This window comes from Vanessa atalanta, chromosome 1 (genome assembly GCF_905147765.1).
Source record: "Vanessa atalanta chromosome 1, ilVanAtal1.2, whole genome shotgun sequence".
NCBI classification, from domain to species: domain Eukaryota; kingdom Metazoa; phylum Arthropoda; class Insecta; order Lepidoptera; family Nymphalidae; genus Vanessa; species Vanessa atalanta.
This window is the reverse complement of record NC_061871.1, coordinates 6994793-7010763: the sequence shown is the minus strand read 5'-3', so window position 1 is coordinate 7010763 and position 15971 is coordinate 6994793. Positions and strand designations below refer to the sequence as shown.

General features: G+C 30.7%; 1 protein-coding gene across 1 annotated transcript; it reads right to left on the bottom strand.

Moving 5' to 3' along the window:
* Positions 1 to 7899: 7899 nt before the first annotated feature.
* LOC125077508 lies at positions 7900 to 14274 on the bottom strand. The gene is made up of 12 exons (XM_047689444.1): positions 14215 to 14274; positions 13649 to 13738; positions 13408 to 13480; positions 13176 to 13329; positions 12749 to 12833; positions 11849 to 12007; positions 11087 to 11176; positions 9861 to 10023; positions 9102 to 9346; positions 8629 to 8787; positions 8104 to 8193; positions 7900 to 8019 (listed from the first exon to the last, which is right to left on the bottom strand). Exons 1-12 carry the CDS (start codon positions 14272 to 14274, stop codon positions 7927 to 7929), a joined length of 1461 nt encoding a protein of 486 aa, XP_047545400.1. The 3' UTR covers positions 7900 to 7926.
* Between the last annotated feature and the right edge of the window lie 1697 nt (positions 14275 to 15971).

The window sequence follows — 15971 nt, the reverse complement described above, 5'->3', positions numbered from 1 at the left end:
TTAATTTAATTTTATCGCAATGTATTTGGTTTTTTAAAAATACTTGTGAATTCTAAATGTATTAAGTTTACAATTAATAAATTTATGATTAATATAATTACCACCGGTAAATTTTGTAAAGTTAGGAATACCTTGTATAACTTTGTTATGCCAATGTTATTACAGACACAAATAACAGAAATGGTTTATATTTCTTTATTGTCTATGTCATTGATTTGGCCGTACATAACATAAAATAAGGGAATTTGCGGAACTTTTTTAAATAAATTAAAAATATATATAATATTTATAAAACCTTATTCATAGGATGTTTTAATGATATACCTTGGGAGTTAACATGTAATGTCTCTTGTGCCTGTAGTTACACTGGCTCAATCACCCTTCAAACTAGAACACATCAATACTAATTATTGCTGCTTGGTGGTAGAGTAGAGGACTTGCACAAAACTCTACCAGCAAGTATATAGCTATTATTTATTTCTTTTTGTGGTATAGGTGGACGAGCAAATGGATCAATTGTTGGTAAGTGGTCACCATGGCCCATAGACATTGGTCTGCAAGAAATATAATGTACCCCTTGCATCGCCAATACGCCACCAAACTTGGAAGCTATGATATAAGCGCTACTACGAAGTAAAAAAATTAATATAAGATTCCCATAATGTATTTTTTATGTATTTATCCTGTCTGGAAGAGATGGCTAATTAGCCATAAGTCCGCCCATTGTACAACACATAAAATAATTGTTTATATTTTTGTTTTGAGCATTATTTCTATTTTGTTTTTTTTTTGTGTTTAATCCTAAGATTTCTGTATTTTTGTTTTGTGGTTTACAATAAAGTATATTAACATTAACATTATTCAATATAAACCACTTGACTTAAAAATAACATCGTGTAATGCAAAATAAAAACGAGTCACAGTATTATCTTGTAATTAATATAAATAATAAAAGCAACGTGGTAAAAGAGGAATGTACGTAATGAAGAAACATTTGTTTCATTAAGCAGTGCTTGCTTTTAATAGAAGTACCAGCTTTTAACTTTTATTTTCATCTTTCGAAGATATCTTCTAAGAACAAAATAAATATTTTTAAAAGAGAGCGTAATAACTGAATGAACATAAAAATTTCGTTATTTTAAAGGTCTGTCTTGAAAAAAATAAAAACCTCAAGAGTAAAGAAATGTTTTAAAACGATATCATTTTTAAAATAGATTTTGGACAAACGTTACTTCTTGTTTTTTTTACAATTCGTGTAGGTACTCAATTTGTACATGTTTATCTCAGTTCCCTCCTTTGTCTTTGGAACAGCAACCATATATGAAATGACTAATTTGATAACGGAACACAAAACTATATATAATATATAGCAGATGAAAAATAAAAAAACATAACTTCAAGAACAAAAAGTATTTGTATAAATTACGTTATGCTTCTATTCAAATAAATTATTTGTAAATTGTCTCTGGTGCGCGACTCAATCATGCACAGCCCCAGAAAAGGCTACCATCACGTAATCAGTATAATCAACTTACAAATGATATTTTCTGACTTATGACGAAATCAATTGACTGGTTTTTGTATACTACAAAAATACATAATGAAATAAATAAGAATTTATGGAAACGTCGAAATATAATTGAAACGAATCGATATGCTCGTAAATTAACGTGATCTTGAATGTCTATCATAGCCGCAGCCAATGTATGCTAATTAACATATTTTATTAAACAATTATTATTGGTTATTGTGCGCTCCAGTGCATCAGCAAACAATTTATGCAGTGTGGAAAATGGAAATATCGTTACAGTATTAATTTTGGTTTACGTAAAATTGATTTCGAAATTTAAAAGTGTCTGTTATTCTATTTGAGCGTTAACGTGGAACTTTAATAAAGGCATAATTTAGATTACTGCCTTGATAACCTGCCAGTGTCAGTATCATCATTACCAAGAAATGTCATTCACGATTATTACTCGTACCAGACTCGACCATATTTCACTTACGACCAGGACCCCATATTCTTATGTTTTTGGTATTGGCACACACAACACCGGCAGTGTTTTCATATCTAAGTTTCTCAAACAACACTTCTCTTAATTAAACATTTATTTTTTCTTTAAAATTTTTACTTTAATTGACACGCCGGACAATTAACTATTCGTATACGTCTGAGGTTGGTTGTTAGAGAATGCAGTTAGCGTTGAGCCTATCTTTCGTGCAGTTATTTTTTTAAATATTTTTAAAATTAAAATAATTTAATGACCAAACCAATAATTTTATGACAAAATAGGCCAGTATGTGAGACGAATAAAACGGCATCATATCCTAGAGCTAGAATACCGGTAGTAGCTCTGAGCAACAGATGAGTGATGCCTCCAATGGGAAACCACTCAGCATGACAGCATCACATAACAGAGTTGCTCATAGCTTCTAGGGCAGATAGCAAATACACGCCAAAAAAATAATTAGTACAATATAATTAGTACAATTATGTTAGAAGTTGTTCGAGACAATTACCGTTAAGATTTTTCATGACAAACACAAATAGTTTTATAACTTGCTGTACCTTTTTTCGACTGTGTCATTTTATATATGTGGTATACATTCACTTGGTGGTAGGGCTTTGTGCAAGCCCGTCTGGGTAGGTACCACCCACTCATCAGATATTCTACCGCCAAACAGCAGTACACAGTATTGTTGTGTTCCGGTTTGAAGGGTGAGTGAGCCAGTGTAACTACAGGCACAAGGGACATAACATCTTAGTTCCCGAGGTTGGTGGCGCATTGGTGTTATAAGGAATGGTTAGTTTTTCTTACAGCGCCATTGTCTATGGGCGGTAGTGACCACTTACCATCAGGTGACCTATTTGCTCGACCGCTTACCGATAACATAAAAAAAAAATAATTACATATGTTTTATACACCGTCCACTTAAACAAGGAATCCGATCATTGTTTAATAAAAATATATATCTCATATAACATATAATGTAACAAACTAACCTAACCACGTCGTAAAACTAAATAATTTTACGTCAAACCGGAAACAACATTGACGAAATAACAAACGAACAACTCTCGTATTTATTCTATCGTAGGGCCAGATGCCAGGGCACCAGGGCCCCGGAGCTCAGCTAAGCTTTGAAAAGAGCGGGTTAGCCAACTCACCAGCTCCTGAAGCTAGAAAACCTCGACCCTGCTAACAAGATATATTTTTTCCTATCATTAATTTTGAAGGGCAATATAAGTTAAAGAGGGGTTGAGGGCCCGATTATTTTTCTATCCACTGGGGCCCTTGCTCATCTAGTTTTGACACTGATCAGTGTAATTGCAGTTATATTGTATTAGTTCTTTTACATTTTTTATGACCATATCAATGTACGTAATTTATCATAATGCTCTTATTATTACTAAATTTATTTAATTGCAAAACATTTTAACGATAAAAATAATAAAATAAGGTTACATAATCTTTACTAAGATTATAAATTCAAAAGTAACTCTCTCTGCCTCCCTGTCTATCTATTGCTCTTTCGCGGCCGAAATTTGATAAAATTCGGTATGAAATAAGCTTGAACTCCAAGGAAGGATATAGGCTAGACTTTTCTATAACTAACATCTGACAATCGATCACTAAAACGTGAACGAAGCCGCAAGCGACAATTAGTAATTAATCAATTTAAATTTTGAAAAGTTAGATGTGAAAGATTTCAAAAAAGCAAGGCAAGCCTTGTAGGATTATAAATGCAAGTTATTGTGTTTTTAACCGATTTTGATGAAACTTAATACGGAACCATAAACTTCAAGGAACGACATAAGCTATTTTTTATTCACTTTTGTTTTGACAAAAAACGAAGTTTTACGAGAGCAAAGCTGTAGATCCATGTAGTATTTTATAAAATTTCAATATAATGTTAATGTTCAGTATTCATTCTGCATCAATAGATACACGTTACGTGTAAAAATAACAGCCCATTTTGGCGTTTTCCTGGTATAAAGTTCAGTTCGTTAAAGTTTATGGTTCAATGATTCAATATCAGACTCGAGGTTTAATTTACTTTACATCAACATATCTTTCACAATTACCATATTCAAATAATTAATTGGTCATAATTTTAATAAAGTAATTTGAACAGACGTGTCAAGACGTATTTTATTATTGCATTAACCGCCATAAAGATTAGTCAAATCAATTAAAGGTCCAAAAATCTTCCAAAACTCCAAAGATCTTTGCATTTTTGCTTTTGAAACATCAAATAAGGATTGATTTACTAACATTATTACGTCAAATCTTTAAAGCATTCCTCAATTAATCTAACTTATATTAGCTTAGTTCGACAGTTTCGAGAAACTTTGTAGTACTGATTGAATTTGAAATGATCTATTTGGTTTGATAATTAATATTGAGTATAAGTGTAAATAGTACGTGAAGCTTTAAAACTTACTTACTTTTCTAATTCTAATCAATTTAAAATATATATATATATATATATATATATATTTGTTTAACATTTGTTTAACATCAAGACTTCATTTGTTATCTTATAAACAAGTGAAAATTATGTAGGTATTTATTGTGATAGGTTCACAGTCATTTGCATTTTATTCACGCTAGAGTAATCTTAAGCATTTTACTGCGTTAGAAGCATGTAGAGATTGCCTAACAGTTGTAATAACAATCGATATCGGCATGGCATATTGAGCTCTGAGACTAGACTCTCAACGAGCCGCACGCCAAGAACTTAATATTTGTTCAGCTATAAATATTATTAAGAGGATTATCGTCACTAATTTATTGATCAAAATTTTAAGCAACAGGTAATAAATAAGCTCTAACTTAATTATATGGCTTACCTCCTCCTTTGAAGCAGCAACTAAGCAGATACATAATTATATACAAGGGTTGGATGCATTTTTTTTTCTTCCGATTGTTTTGTTTCGCCTCTAAGTATAACATAAATTGTAAACACAGACATTGTCTGAGAATAATTCAGCAGTAACCTATAAGATCAATAATTGGACATTCACGCCTTTATAATTCACGTTGAAAATTAACAAATGGAGGCAATCAAAGGCTTCTATATAAAGAAATCAGTGCAACCCAAGCTCGGAACGCCGCGGAAACTTTTTATAAAAAAAAACGAAATCCATAACCTTCAATGATACAACACCAATAACGATGTAACGAAGTTATTTCATTTTCGAAATGCGCTCGGAAAAAGAACTCGGAAATAGAAGTGTTTGAATACAACAAATTGGCGGATTTGAAAGTAAAAATATTTAATTTAGGGTCTAATGACATCTTTCTTAGTCGGACTTTTTGTCCGTAGAAATATCGAAGTGCATTTTAGAATGAAACCTCGTTTTTACTTGAGATCTATAGAACGTGATGTTCGGATATTCATATTACTTTCAGATCAGATATTATAACGAAGGATTATGACTTATTCATTGTCTACGAACTGATGCAGTAAGCTGGCGATTCTTAAGCCATTATTCTTCGAATAATAAATAAAACGATAACGAAGGTTCCATAAGATGCGGATATATTTGTATATTAATAAATATTTAGTTTAATTTTTAAGCAACATTTTTTTTATTCTCGTATACAAATAAACTAGACAAAGACTTTTTTTAGTGTGTAGTGTTTTGTAGCTATATGATATACAGGGAGTTGACATATGGTAGTGAAATAACTTGACCGCAGCAGGCTTAGAAAAACATACGATATAAAATATAAAAGGAGAGTCAGCCATATGAGAGTTGTCAATTTAACATTTTTGAAATCTGACATATACACATTTTGATAATATGAAACCTTGTATATATTTGTCTAAAATTGTAAATACCGTTCATTTATAATCTCGTGAGATTGTAAACCGTCGAAAAATTGTAAACGGTATTCAATTTCGATTTGATACCTTTCGGTTAGGTTCGATTAATTGATTAACGTTAACGGTTTGGCTAACGTATTATTTGACCTAACGAAGCGAATTTTATTAAAATTAAAATAACTAACTTAAACGAAAGATTCTATATAATAATCGAACGTTATTTACAATTTTATACAAACATAAAACAACGTTTATTTTAATTCACACATGCAAATTGATGATGATGACATATTAACTGTATTACTTCAAACCTATTTTTAAAACTTGAACTTTCAAACATAAAATAAATGAAATATATATCAATAATCTTTCAAATACCAAATTAAAAACTAACTCATAAATCTTGTTTAGTTAAACAACACCGTGTCTTCTTCTTTAAGTCAAACCAATGATGACGAAAACAGATAAATCAGAAGAGGTCGACTGAATGCATCATTGATTTTGCTCTATTGGTCGTTACCGAAAAATATGCCAAGCAAAAAACCACCCACTGTGTCCTGTAATTGGGGAAAAATAAATCTGTTTAGCACAAGTTCTAGTCCCGTACTCACTTATTACGCAACAAATTCGCATCTCGATGTGCGCTTATCGATTACGTAAAAAAATGTTAAAAAATATATAAGCATTATCGTGCAAATAGGCCAATGGTTCCCTTAGTGTTGGGTTACTGAATACTCCAATATAAATAAAAAATCTATTGAAAGATTGCTTAGGAAAAAAAGCTGAATATAAAGCTAAATTCAGAGGATACTTTGTATATTTATTTATATGTATAACTTCTAATTATTAAAAAAATTTAATATAGGTAACGATTACCGAGAAAAAAGGAATCAATGTAACTCAAATGAAGTTACTTCACATAAATCCAAACCTTAACTAAATATCAGCTAAATAATCTTTATAAATAAGATATATATATAATATATTAAATTTTTCTCGATGGTGTTCACAAAGGCCCAATATGCGTCTCTTTACTCGCAAGTCACTGCATCCTATAACTGTCTTTAGCACATACTTACATGGAATTTTGCCCTCTCATGGAGTTATATAGAGACGAAATTTCAATTATTTTTATATTAGATAGCATACATAATAACGACATTTTATTTTTAATATAAAATATGAAGTTAATGAAATAATCAAAGTGGTTTTTTTTAAAGGAAGATCTCTCAAAGTGTAGAATATGTTATGATAATATTTTATAAAATAATTAAGCGATAATAGGTAAGCTTACAAAATTAAATTTCTTACTTTATTAAATATCTGTTCGTAGCTTTGATGTAGTCCCAGGGCAGCAGGGGAGCGCATAACTCGTACTTTTATTCTAACTAAAGACTTGTTCCTTATTTTTCGGCTTTAGATATGGCAACTTAAAATATACGTTACCGTATCCAGGCATTGTACACGCATTCAAGTCGTCATAGATGCTTACCGGGCATGGCTCCAACGATAAGTACCTTACCTGTATCAGGGAGCAAGACGGGTGGCATCAACCCTACCCTACCGGAAGTATGCCGCTTGTTGTTCCCGGTACCCTGAAACACCCTCAAGGCGTGGCGTCCCGCTAACAGAGAAGGTACCTGGATTTAGTATGACAATCAACCAATACTTTTAATATATTTAATGACAAAACCTTTTTTTTTACTGTAAATTCAATACGCAATTCCTTCAAAATATATAAACAGTCTTCTAAAAAAGGCGTGTTTTCTTTTCAAGAATTTTACTCCCTACAAAGCCAAAGTGCACTATCTATTTATTACTTAGCTTAATTTGTTACGAAAAAGAAATGTAAAAAAGACGAAAAAATCTCAAAAGCCGTACGTACCATTAAAATAACTAGCTAAAATTATATTCTCGTTGAACAATTTGTTTCTTTATTTAAAACCAAATAAGCACTCATAGTAGGTATTATCTTTAATATAATATTTTAAAAAATCTAAACTTAAATAATAACGTAATAAAGTTATAAAATAAAGTTTATAAGAAGACAATTCAAACGCCGTACAAGTCATTTCTTGCTTGTAAAACATTTCAATTAGCAATAGGAATGTATATCTGCCAGATATTGCTTGGCAATTCCTTTCCATATACATCTAAACTCGTTTTCATCAAAGGAGCGCAAAGCTGAAATTAATTATACATTTTTTCTTATATATTACTATAATATAATATATACACAATTACATTGAATTCTACAATCAAATTTACTTTTCCATGAAATCCCATTGCCCAGCAGCCAATGTTAATGCCCAAATTAACATTTGTGGCACAGTGATTGATTATGATGTCCGTATTCACCTGAAATGAAGAAACGGAAATTATTTTAATTTCCGAAAATATTTAAAACAAATATCAATGTTAATGTAATGTATGATTTACTTTACGTATATTAGGTATTTACAAATAGTCATTGCTTTATTTATACGAACTTGTTATTTTAATCTATTCTAGAGCGACGTATATGTGTACATCAGTACACATGTACGAAATTTAATTATATTACTTATGTTATCAAACAAAAGTAATATAGTTTAATATCATAGGTAGATTTTTTATAAAAAACAATATAATTATAATATAGTTATACTTATATTATAATAAATTCTTACCAAGATCTTTATTAAGATCTGGTAGGAAAAAAAAGTTACCTAAATTTTTATCATGATTATTAAATTTCATAAAATAGTAAATAATAATACAAGGCTGGACTTTATATATTATCAATAATCTCACATTTACTGGTTTCCCCTCTTGCTCAAATCTAGTAATATTAGGTCTTTGAACAGGCAGGATGCGCCATCTTGTATTGGATACCGGATGTTTGCTAAGGTATAGTGGAAACATTCCGCTAAGGCCAGGTATTGGGTTTGGATCATATCTTATATAAAGGGGCTGTAACAATGTATTATATATATATATTTGTATTATTAAAAAACATACATACCTAAATCATAAAAAATACTCATATTTTATTAGTAACAAAATCTACTTATAAGCAAATATAAGTAATAATAGGCAAATATTGTTTTTAAAAATTTGAATAAACTAAAATCTACTTACTTTTAGTTATGTTTTATGTCAATTCGTTTTAAAATTGAAATAACATAGCCAGATAGTTTACGGAGTACAGATAGCGCCATCTAGTATTAAGTTATAAAAATACCCAGACAATTTTTATTTAATTCCTTAAATCTCGTATACTTTACCTTATTCCTTACAACGGAAGATGAAACGGTTAGAAGAAATTCCTGATTATATTTAAGAATTTCTTCTTGACGATTGCAATAATCAGCGCTGGTTATAATGAAAGTGCTTCTTTCTGTGGGTTGAATATCTGGCAAGCCTACTAAAGTACATCCATCTTCCAGGTCTTGAGAATAATTAATTTCATTTGTCGTTATTCGACCTCCGAGAAGTAAACCTTTTTTATCATCTATCGGCGGATCTGTTGCTGTATACATATGTTAGAACGTTATTTGTTTAATTTGTTGTTTAAATGCTTGCTAATATATTTGTTAAAAAAAATAAATAAATAATTATCTTTTATTGCTTGACGAAAAATTATACATTGTTAATTCTCTTAAAAGGTACTGATTTATCATTCAACATTTATTGAAAATTCGATTAGTGGATTTCCTAAATATTTAATGATCAAGGAAACCGATTTTATTTCATAAAACATCGCCAACGAAAAAACCTACAGCTCTTTATAGTTTGATATTACTAAATACTTTGAAAATAAGTATTTAAAACGTATTTATTATTGCAATAATATGTGAAAATAATTAAATTGTACAATAAACAGAATAAAATCGTCCTCAATCGTCCAAATACCTTCTATTTCGATCACTAATAAATTTTTCACTCAATGCAATGAATGGTCATTATAAGTCGTTCTCTCAAACGATATTGGAATATTAACCAGATTACGTAGCAACCTGAGCCTTACTTATTTTATTGCTAACCTGGCACGTGGGGTGCGAGGAGGGAAATTTTAGCACCAAAGCCGATAGTGCCCGACGATTGAGTCAACACTGTTGGCTTATTAAGATTTTCAGTCATTTTTCTATATTTAGCCAACATTAAATCACCTCTTTTCATTTGCTCGAGAAATTTGTTTAGTCTGTACTACGGATTAAATTAAATTAATATTATTGAACTTGCTGTTATAAGTAATTCGTTTTACAAAGACGAGCTTACCTCTTCTAATTTGGAAGCTTCGTACCAATTACCGAGAAGAACGCGATTGCAATAAACAATGCCTTTATCTTCCTCCACTTTCAGCATGTTAAATAAAGACTAAATTCGTCCTGAACATTGCGAAATAAATAAATAGAATGACATAAATATAATTATGACAATTAATTTATTTTTAAAAATAATATATTTCTCAATAAGACTGTTGGAAACAGATGATGTACAGATAAAATAATATTAGCTCTGTGCCTGTTAACATTTATGTCATAATGAAGGATTTCCGAAAATCTAATTAGTTTTCATCAAAATCGGCTTTGAGTCTGTTTTGATACCTTTTAGTTGCGGATTAATACAAACACAGTACATTTGAAAAGTATTTGATAAAGTTGTAAATTATTTGATAATCGTTTATTTGTAAAGCAGATTTACTAGAATTTAAAACAAGACCCCATCTTGAAATACAACAAAAATGAGATGAAACCAACGTTTTATATAATAAATTTATTAGGACAATTAATTATACATAAAACAGTAGTAAATAAAAATATTACCAATAAAAACCATCGAGATACCGTATTAATTTTTCTTTTATGGTTTCAAAAATATAATATTTTTGTGTAAAGGATACATTCAAGAAAATTTGTGTTATTATCATTAATCCTTTGTCTTAGTCTCTACATCGCTGACTAAAGTAAATATATTCTCTGCTGTGTGCCTTCCGTGAATATCTACGTAATTACGACACGTCACTCCACATTCCTGAAATTATAAGAGGTAATTACCTCCCCAGGCCTATGTGTACAATTACCTCTTATATACTATACTATTAGTACATTATTCTATATAACGAAGTGAAATACATTTGACAGAAAGTTACATAAAACATGAAAAAAAAATTAACAGGGAGTTTAAGCGCACCACCAATTATTTAGATGATACAATTGAAACACCAAAAATGAAAACCAATTTTATGCTATTTTAATTATCTACTCACGGGCCCGAAAAAGGTTTGCATCCAATTTTGATTCATAATACATAAACTCTTGTCCGCTACGCAATTTTTTATGACGAGTCTGGCGCCTGTCTAATAGTAGAATATTATAGCTTATTTCTATTTATACTTGACTTTAACTTTAAATGGTAAAGGAGTTTTAAATTAAGCTTATAATCCAAAATTATAAAATAAATGAACTCATATAACACATTTATTTTTTATTTCTATACCATCCTTTCAACACAATGACACGTTGAAAAATATATATGTACATTCATTCCGTACCAATTACCATTCCCGTCAAAGCTCCTCAACCAACATCTAAGGTAATATTTTATGACAGTCACAAGAAGTCTGTATTGGCTCCACTTATACTTAAATCAAACAGTCTGCTGTAGAAACAACAACAAAAGTGTGACAGTATTTATATTTAATAGGATAATTAAATTAAATCATTTTATTATACTTTAATTATTTTTTATTCAAATTATAAAGGATTAGTTGTCCTGTATCTGCTGTAGACCACGGTTTCGCATGCGTTATAGGAGTTGATTGTCAGATGTTAGTCATAAGAAAGTAGTCAAATATCTTTTCTTGGAGTTCAAACCTGCTTTATATCAAATTTCATCAAATTTAGATTAGCGGTTTGACGGTGAAAGCGCAATAGAGAGACAGGTGGAATTACTTTGTCATTTATAATATTATAATAAATATCTGTTATCTATTATTTAATTGTTAATACTTTTTGTCTAAAATAAATACCTTTATGGGACTACCAAGACCTTCAAGGCGGTCACGAGGAAGAAGAGGCATTGTTGTCCAACGGCAACTGCTATCTTTTGTAGTACTTAAGCTAATAGGCATTCTGTCTGCAGGGCCCGGCACACCCTCTACTGAGTATCGTACATACAAAGGCGGGGCCTAAAGTAATAAATAATAATTTTAATGAATGATTGAGATCAATATTAATTTAGAACATAATTTATAGAAAATTTAGAAATGTTCATGTCACTGAATTATAAAGTGAGATATAGAATTCACACGTCACATCGGCGAAATAATATGTGCCCATTTATATATTTAAAAGATATGGAAACTTAAATCTGATATCCTATAACACAAACATTCTTATAATTAATTGATAAGTTTATGATGTTACAGAAAAGGAGTAACATCGGTCTTTGAAAATCAAAATACTAAATTTAATTTTTTTATTTATAATTCGATGGCAGAAGGGCAAGTGGCGTATCTAATGGTAGGTGGTCACTTTTGCTAATACCGCACTATATGATATATCAAATATTCTTTACACTGCCAATAATATCCAATAGATGAACCGTCCAAACACGCCACTAAGTGAAATTTATAAATTCAATTAATTAAATTTTGTATAATTTATTTAGTTCTCGGAAAGGGTTTTCGTGTTTCAATTTCGTAACAAAAAGTAAATAAACTATTACCAGTCGAATCTAGATAAAAAAATATTTTAATGAAGCTTGAGTCCATCAAATGTAAAAGTCTATTAATAGTCGTATTTTTGCAAAAAAAAATGTTTTGTCAAAACAAGCCGTGTATTTGTTTAAAGGGTATTAATGATTAAAACTGTATATTTTAAAAACTTTAAATGTTATCAAAATTTTATATTTGTTTATATTATTTTACCTCTGGATCACCGTAATTTTCCGCCTTCAAAATAAACTCGTCGCCGTAATTCACTTTCTCGCCATAAATACTCTGATCTTTAGTGCTAAAAATACATTGATTTCTAACAAATATAAAATAACATAATACAGGTATCAATTCAAAAGAATAAGGTTTTCTTTTCTTTGAGACTGTTTAAAAATATATATTATATTTAAAAATAAATATAATATATACATAAATAATTTTAAAAAACGAGCGTTGTTTATGTTAACTGACCTAGCTTTAGTCTTATCATTTTATTATAGCTTAAACCTAATTAGATACCTACTTGGGTACGAATTTGACGCTACAATTTTTTTTTATACTAAGACTATATATACATATTAATGTAATGTTTCATATAATACAATAACGTTTAAAACTAAAAAATACAAACAATTAAAACCTTAGTACAACGAAGGTATTTCTACAACAGGGTGTAGTGATTGGTGACAATGTCATCAAGCAGCCGTCATTAATATTTTGCATGTAGTCGACTTGCCTTTCGTTAACCAGGCTCGATAAAGCCAATCCAGTCTTACCTCGAGCATTGATTTTTACTAAGTAAAATAAGTTATATTATAATTTTATCCATATCATTGATATATTTCACAAATGTTTTAAATAAGTTATATTACCTGGCATATCGGAAGCCACAACCTGAACATTAAAACCATATAGAACGAACGTTCCACTAATAGCTAGTGGTCTCTGTAAAAATGGGCATTACATTTTCAAAATTTTTAACATAATAATTCTGATGAGTTTAATAAATAACGAATATTTTATTAAAATAAACAGTCCATATAGCAGAATATCATAATGATAATCTACTATATGGGCTGTGTAGATATAAGAGTTATCATTTAAAATAAGTACCTCTTTAAGTAAATTACTGAATAAAGTTCTTGAACGTTGTAGCAAAAGTTCACGCCTATCTCGTTTGCGCAGAAACAGCTTAAAATCGTACTGTAACACATGGAATTCATCAAAATTTGAGAAATTCTTTCAGATACCTAATAATATGCAAAAAGTATAAAGACAATAAAAGTTTTGCTGATAAAACTTGCGTGTTTTAATGTAAACCTTTGGCAAACAAAAAGTTTAATTATAAAAAAATCTCGAAATAAATCATTGGGACAAAATATCTTTTACCTCATTTTTAAGCCTTTCTTCACTCCAATTTCCAACTAAAACAGAATTATTGTAATTCATACTTCAATTTAAATATCTTTCAATTCAAACAAATATAATTATAAACTAAACAAAATATAATACCACAGATCATATAACGATTTTATATAATTATATTGTATGTTGTCACGTCACTTAAGTCAAAAGATACTCTTTGCTTAGATTTGACTCATTTAAATTTGTATGATTACTTTGTCGTATTATTATAATATTTATACGATTGCAAAATGGCAACACGGGAGGCATAAAACTTCTGCCGCCTGCCTGCTTTGATGCGACTGTGGACACAGCGCACATGACGTCCATGCCATGGTTATCTCTTTCTTAAATGTAATTAACGATTTAACGCTATGCTCGACAGTGACAGGAGTTACGGTGACGGTACTTGCTTTTTAGTAAATAAGCTGAAACTAATCCAAGAGTACCGCTTACGAAGAAAAGCATAAGCAGCGTAAGAAAAAATATGTGTGGTGACAGCGACTGAATGGAATCACTTGGTGATTTGAATTTACGGCACCGGTTACTGGGATGTCCTGGTTCGACTTCCCGGACGAGGTTTTATTTATACATGTTACGAAAGTGCTTTGTTTTTATAAGAGATCACTGGCTAATTCATTTAGTGCTATCCCCGCAGACAGACAGGGTTGTCTGAATCTGTTTACTGCGTTTATAATATTAGCAATAAATTTAGACTACGTCTGGCCATGCTTGACATGCTATTTAGCTTGACTTCATAACTTCAAGGTTTACTATTAATGTAATTAAAGGTAATGAGATTTAGACATACCATTTTATAACTTTTTACTAGTTGTTATGTAAAGGAGAAAGATTGTAACAATGAAATGTTAATAGCTCTTTAATGTAATTCTTTCCTTCCAAATTGTAAAATTAAATATTCATAAAAAGCTTATAGCTTATTTAAGGGAAGAAAGTAGATCCAGGAGAATAAATTGAAATTACTGTTGATGCTAAATTGCATATTACCGTCTCTGTGCGGGGGCGGAAAAGAAAGCTGATAAAGCCTTCGCGAGAGACCAACGCATGCAACGCACGGGACACTAGAATACGGAATTAAGATACAATAAAAAGAGATCTTGCCACCATCGATGTTCCTGCTCTTATTGAGTCCCGTGGAATTTGTCGTGATGATGGTTAGAGATATGATTGACTGACATTGGTTCCCTGGAAATATAGTATGGGGTGCTACAGGCGTTAAAAAAAATCCATCTCATATCAGAGAAACAATGTTAAGTTGTATGTTAATTCGTCTCTTATTCCAGATATTATGCTTTGTATGGTAAACGGGTAGGAGGCTCACCTGATGTAAAGTACCTACCACCGCCTATGGACATACGCAACACCGGGGGGGCTTACAGATGCTTTGCCGGCCTTTAAGAAACGTGTCGGCTCTTTTCCCAGTCCCGGAAAGCTGCCGACGAAAACTGGTTCGACAGTGGTTGTGCCAGGCAGAAAATGCCTTAGAAATCGCGCTGTTTTGAATTTTCGAAGATCAAGGGGGTTCGGGTTGGACTTGTAATTTTGACGAGATGCCCGAAGGTGAAATTCAGCATCCGAGATTAATTCAAATAATTCCTCGGAATATTCCTCGTGAAGATTCAGAATCATCCAACATCTCTATGCAAAGCCAAAGGGCCAAACAGATCATCGATAATTCGTGCCGCTCTGCGTTTAATACGGTTAAAATACTTGTTAAACTTGAAGCACTTGGGCCTAGAGTAGTAGTGCAAAAACCTTCATTAATGGTATATAACGGTAACAGTATATCACCTCGCCTTATTTCTTCGCTGATGACATGAAGGTTTTTTAATTTTATTTATATTTAGGTCTTAAAGTCTTAGGCTGTATATTGTACAGTAAGTACATTTTCTAAGAGAAAAGAATCAAAATGAGCAAATATAACTGTCAAGTGTCATTTATCAATGTCAATATCGCGCGGTAAAATATAAACGTTACAAAAACTTTTTGAAATGTTACGGTGTAGAGTTTC

What these genes read in the sequence shown, in the direction of transcription:
- LOC125077508 (XM_047689444.1), bottom strand. Translation starts at nt 14,274, where the DNA reads ATGGCATGGACGTCATGTGCGCTGTGTCCACAGTCGCATCAAAGCAGG. An exon ending in TGTGGCTTCCGATATGCCAG is followed by an intron (nt 13,330 to 13,407) that starts GTAATATAACTT and finishes TATTTTACTTAG; the next exon opens with TAAAAATCAATGCTCGAGGT. An exon ending in AAGAGGGGAAACCAGTAAAT is followed by an intron (nt 8,194 to 8,628) that starts GTGAGATTATTG and finishes TCTTCATTTCAG; the next exon opens with GTGAATACGGACATCATAAT.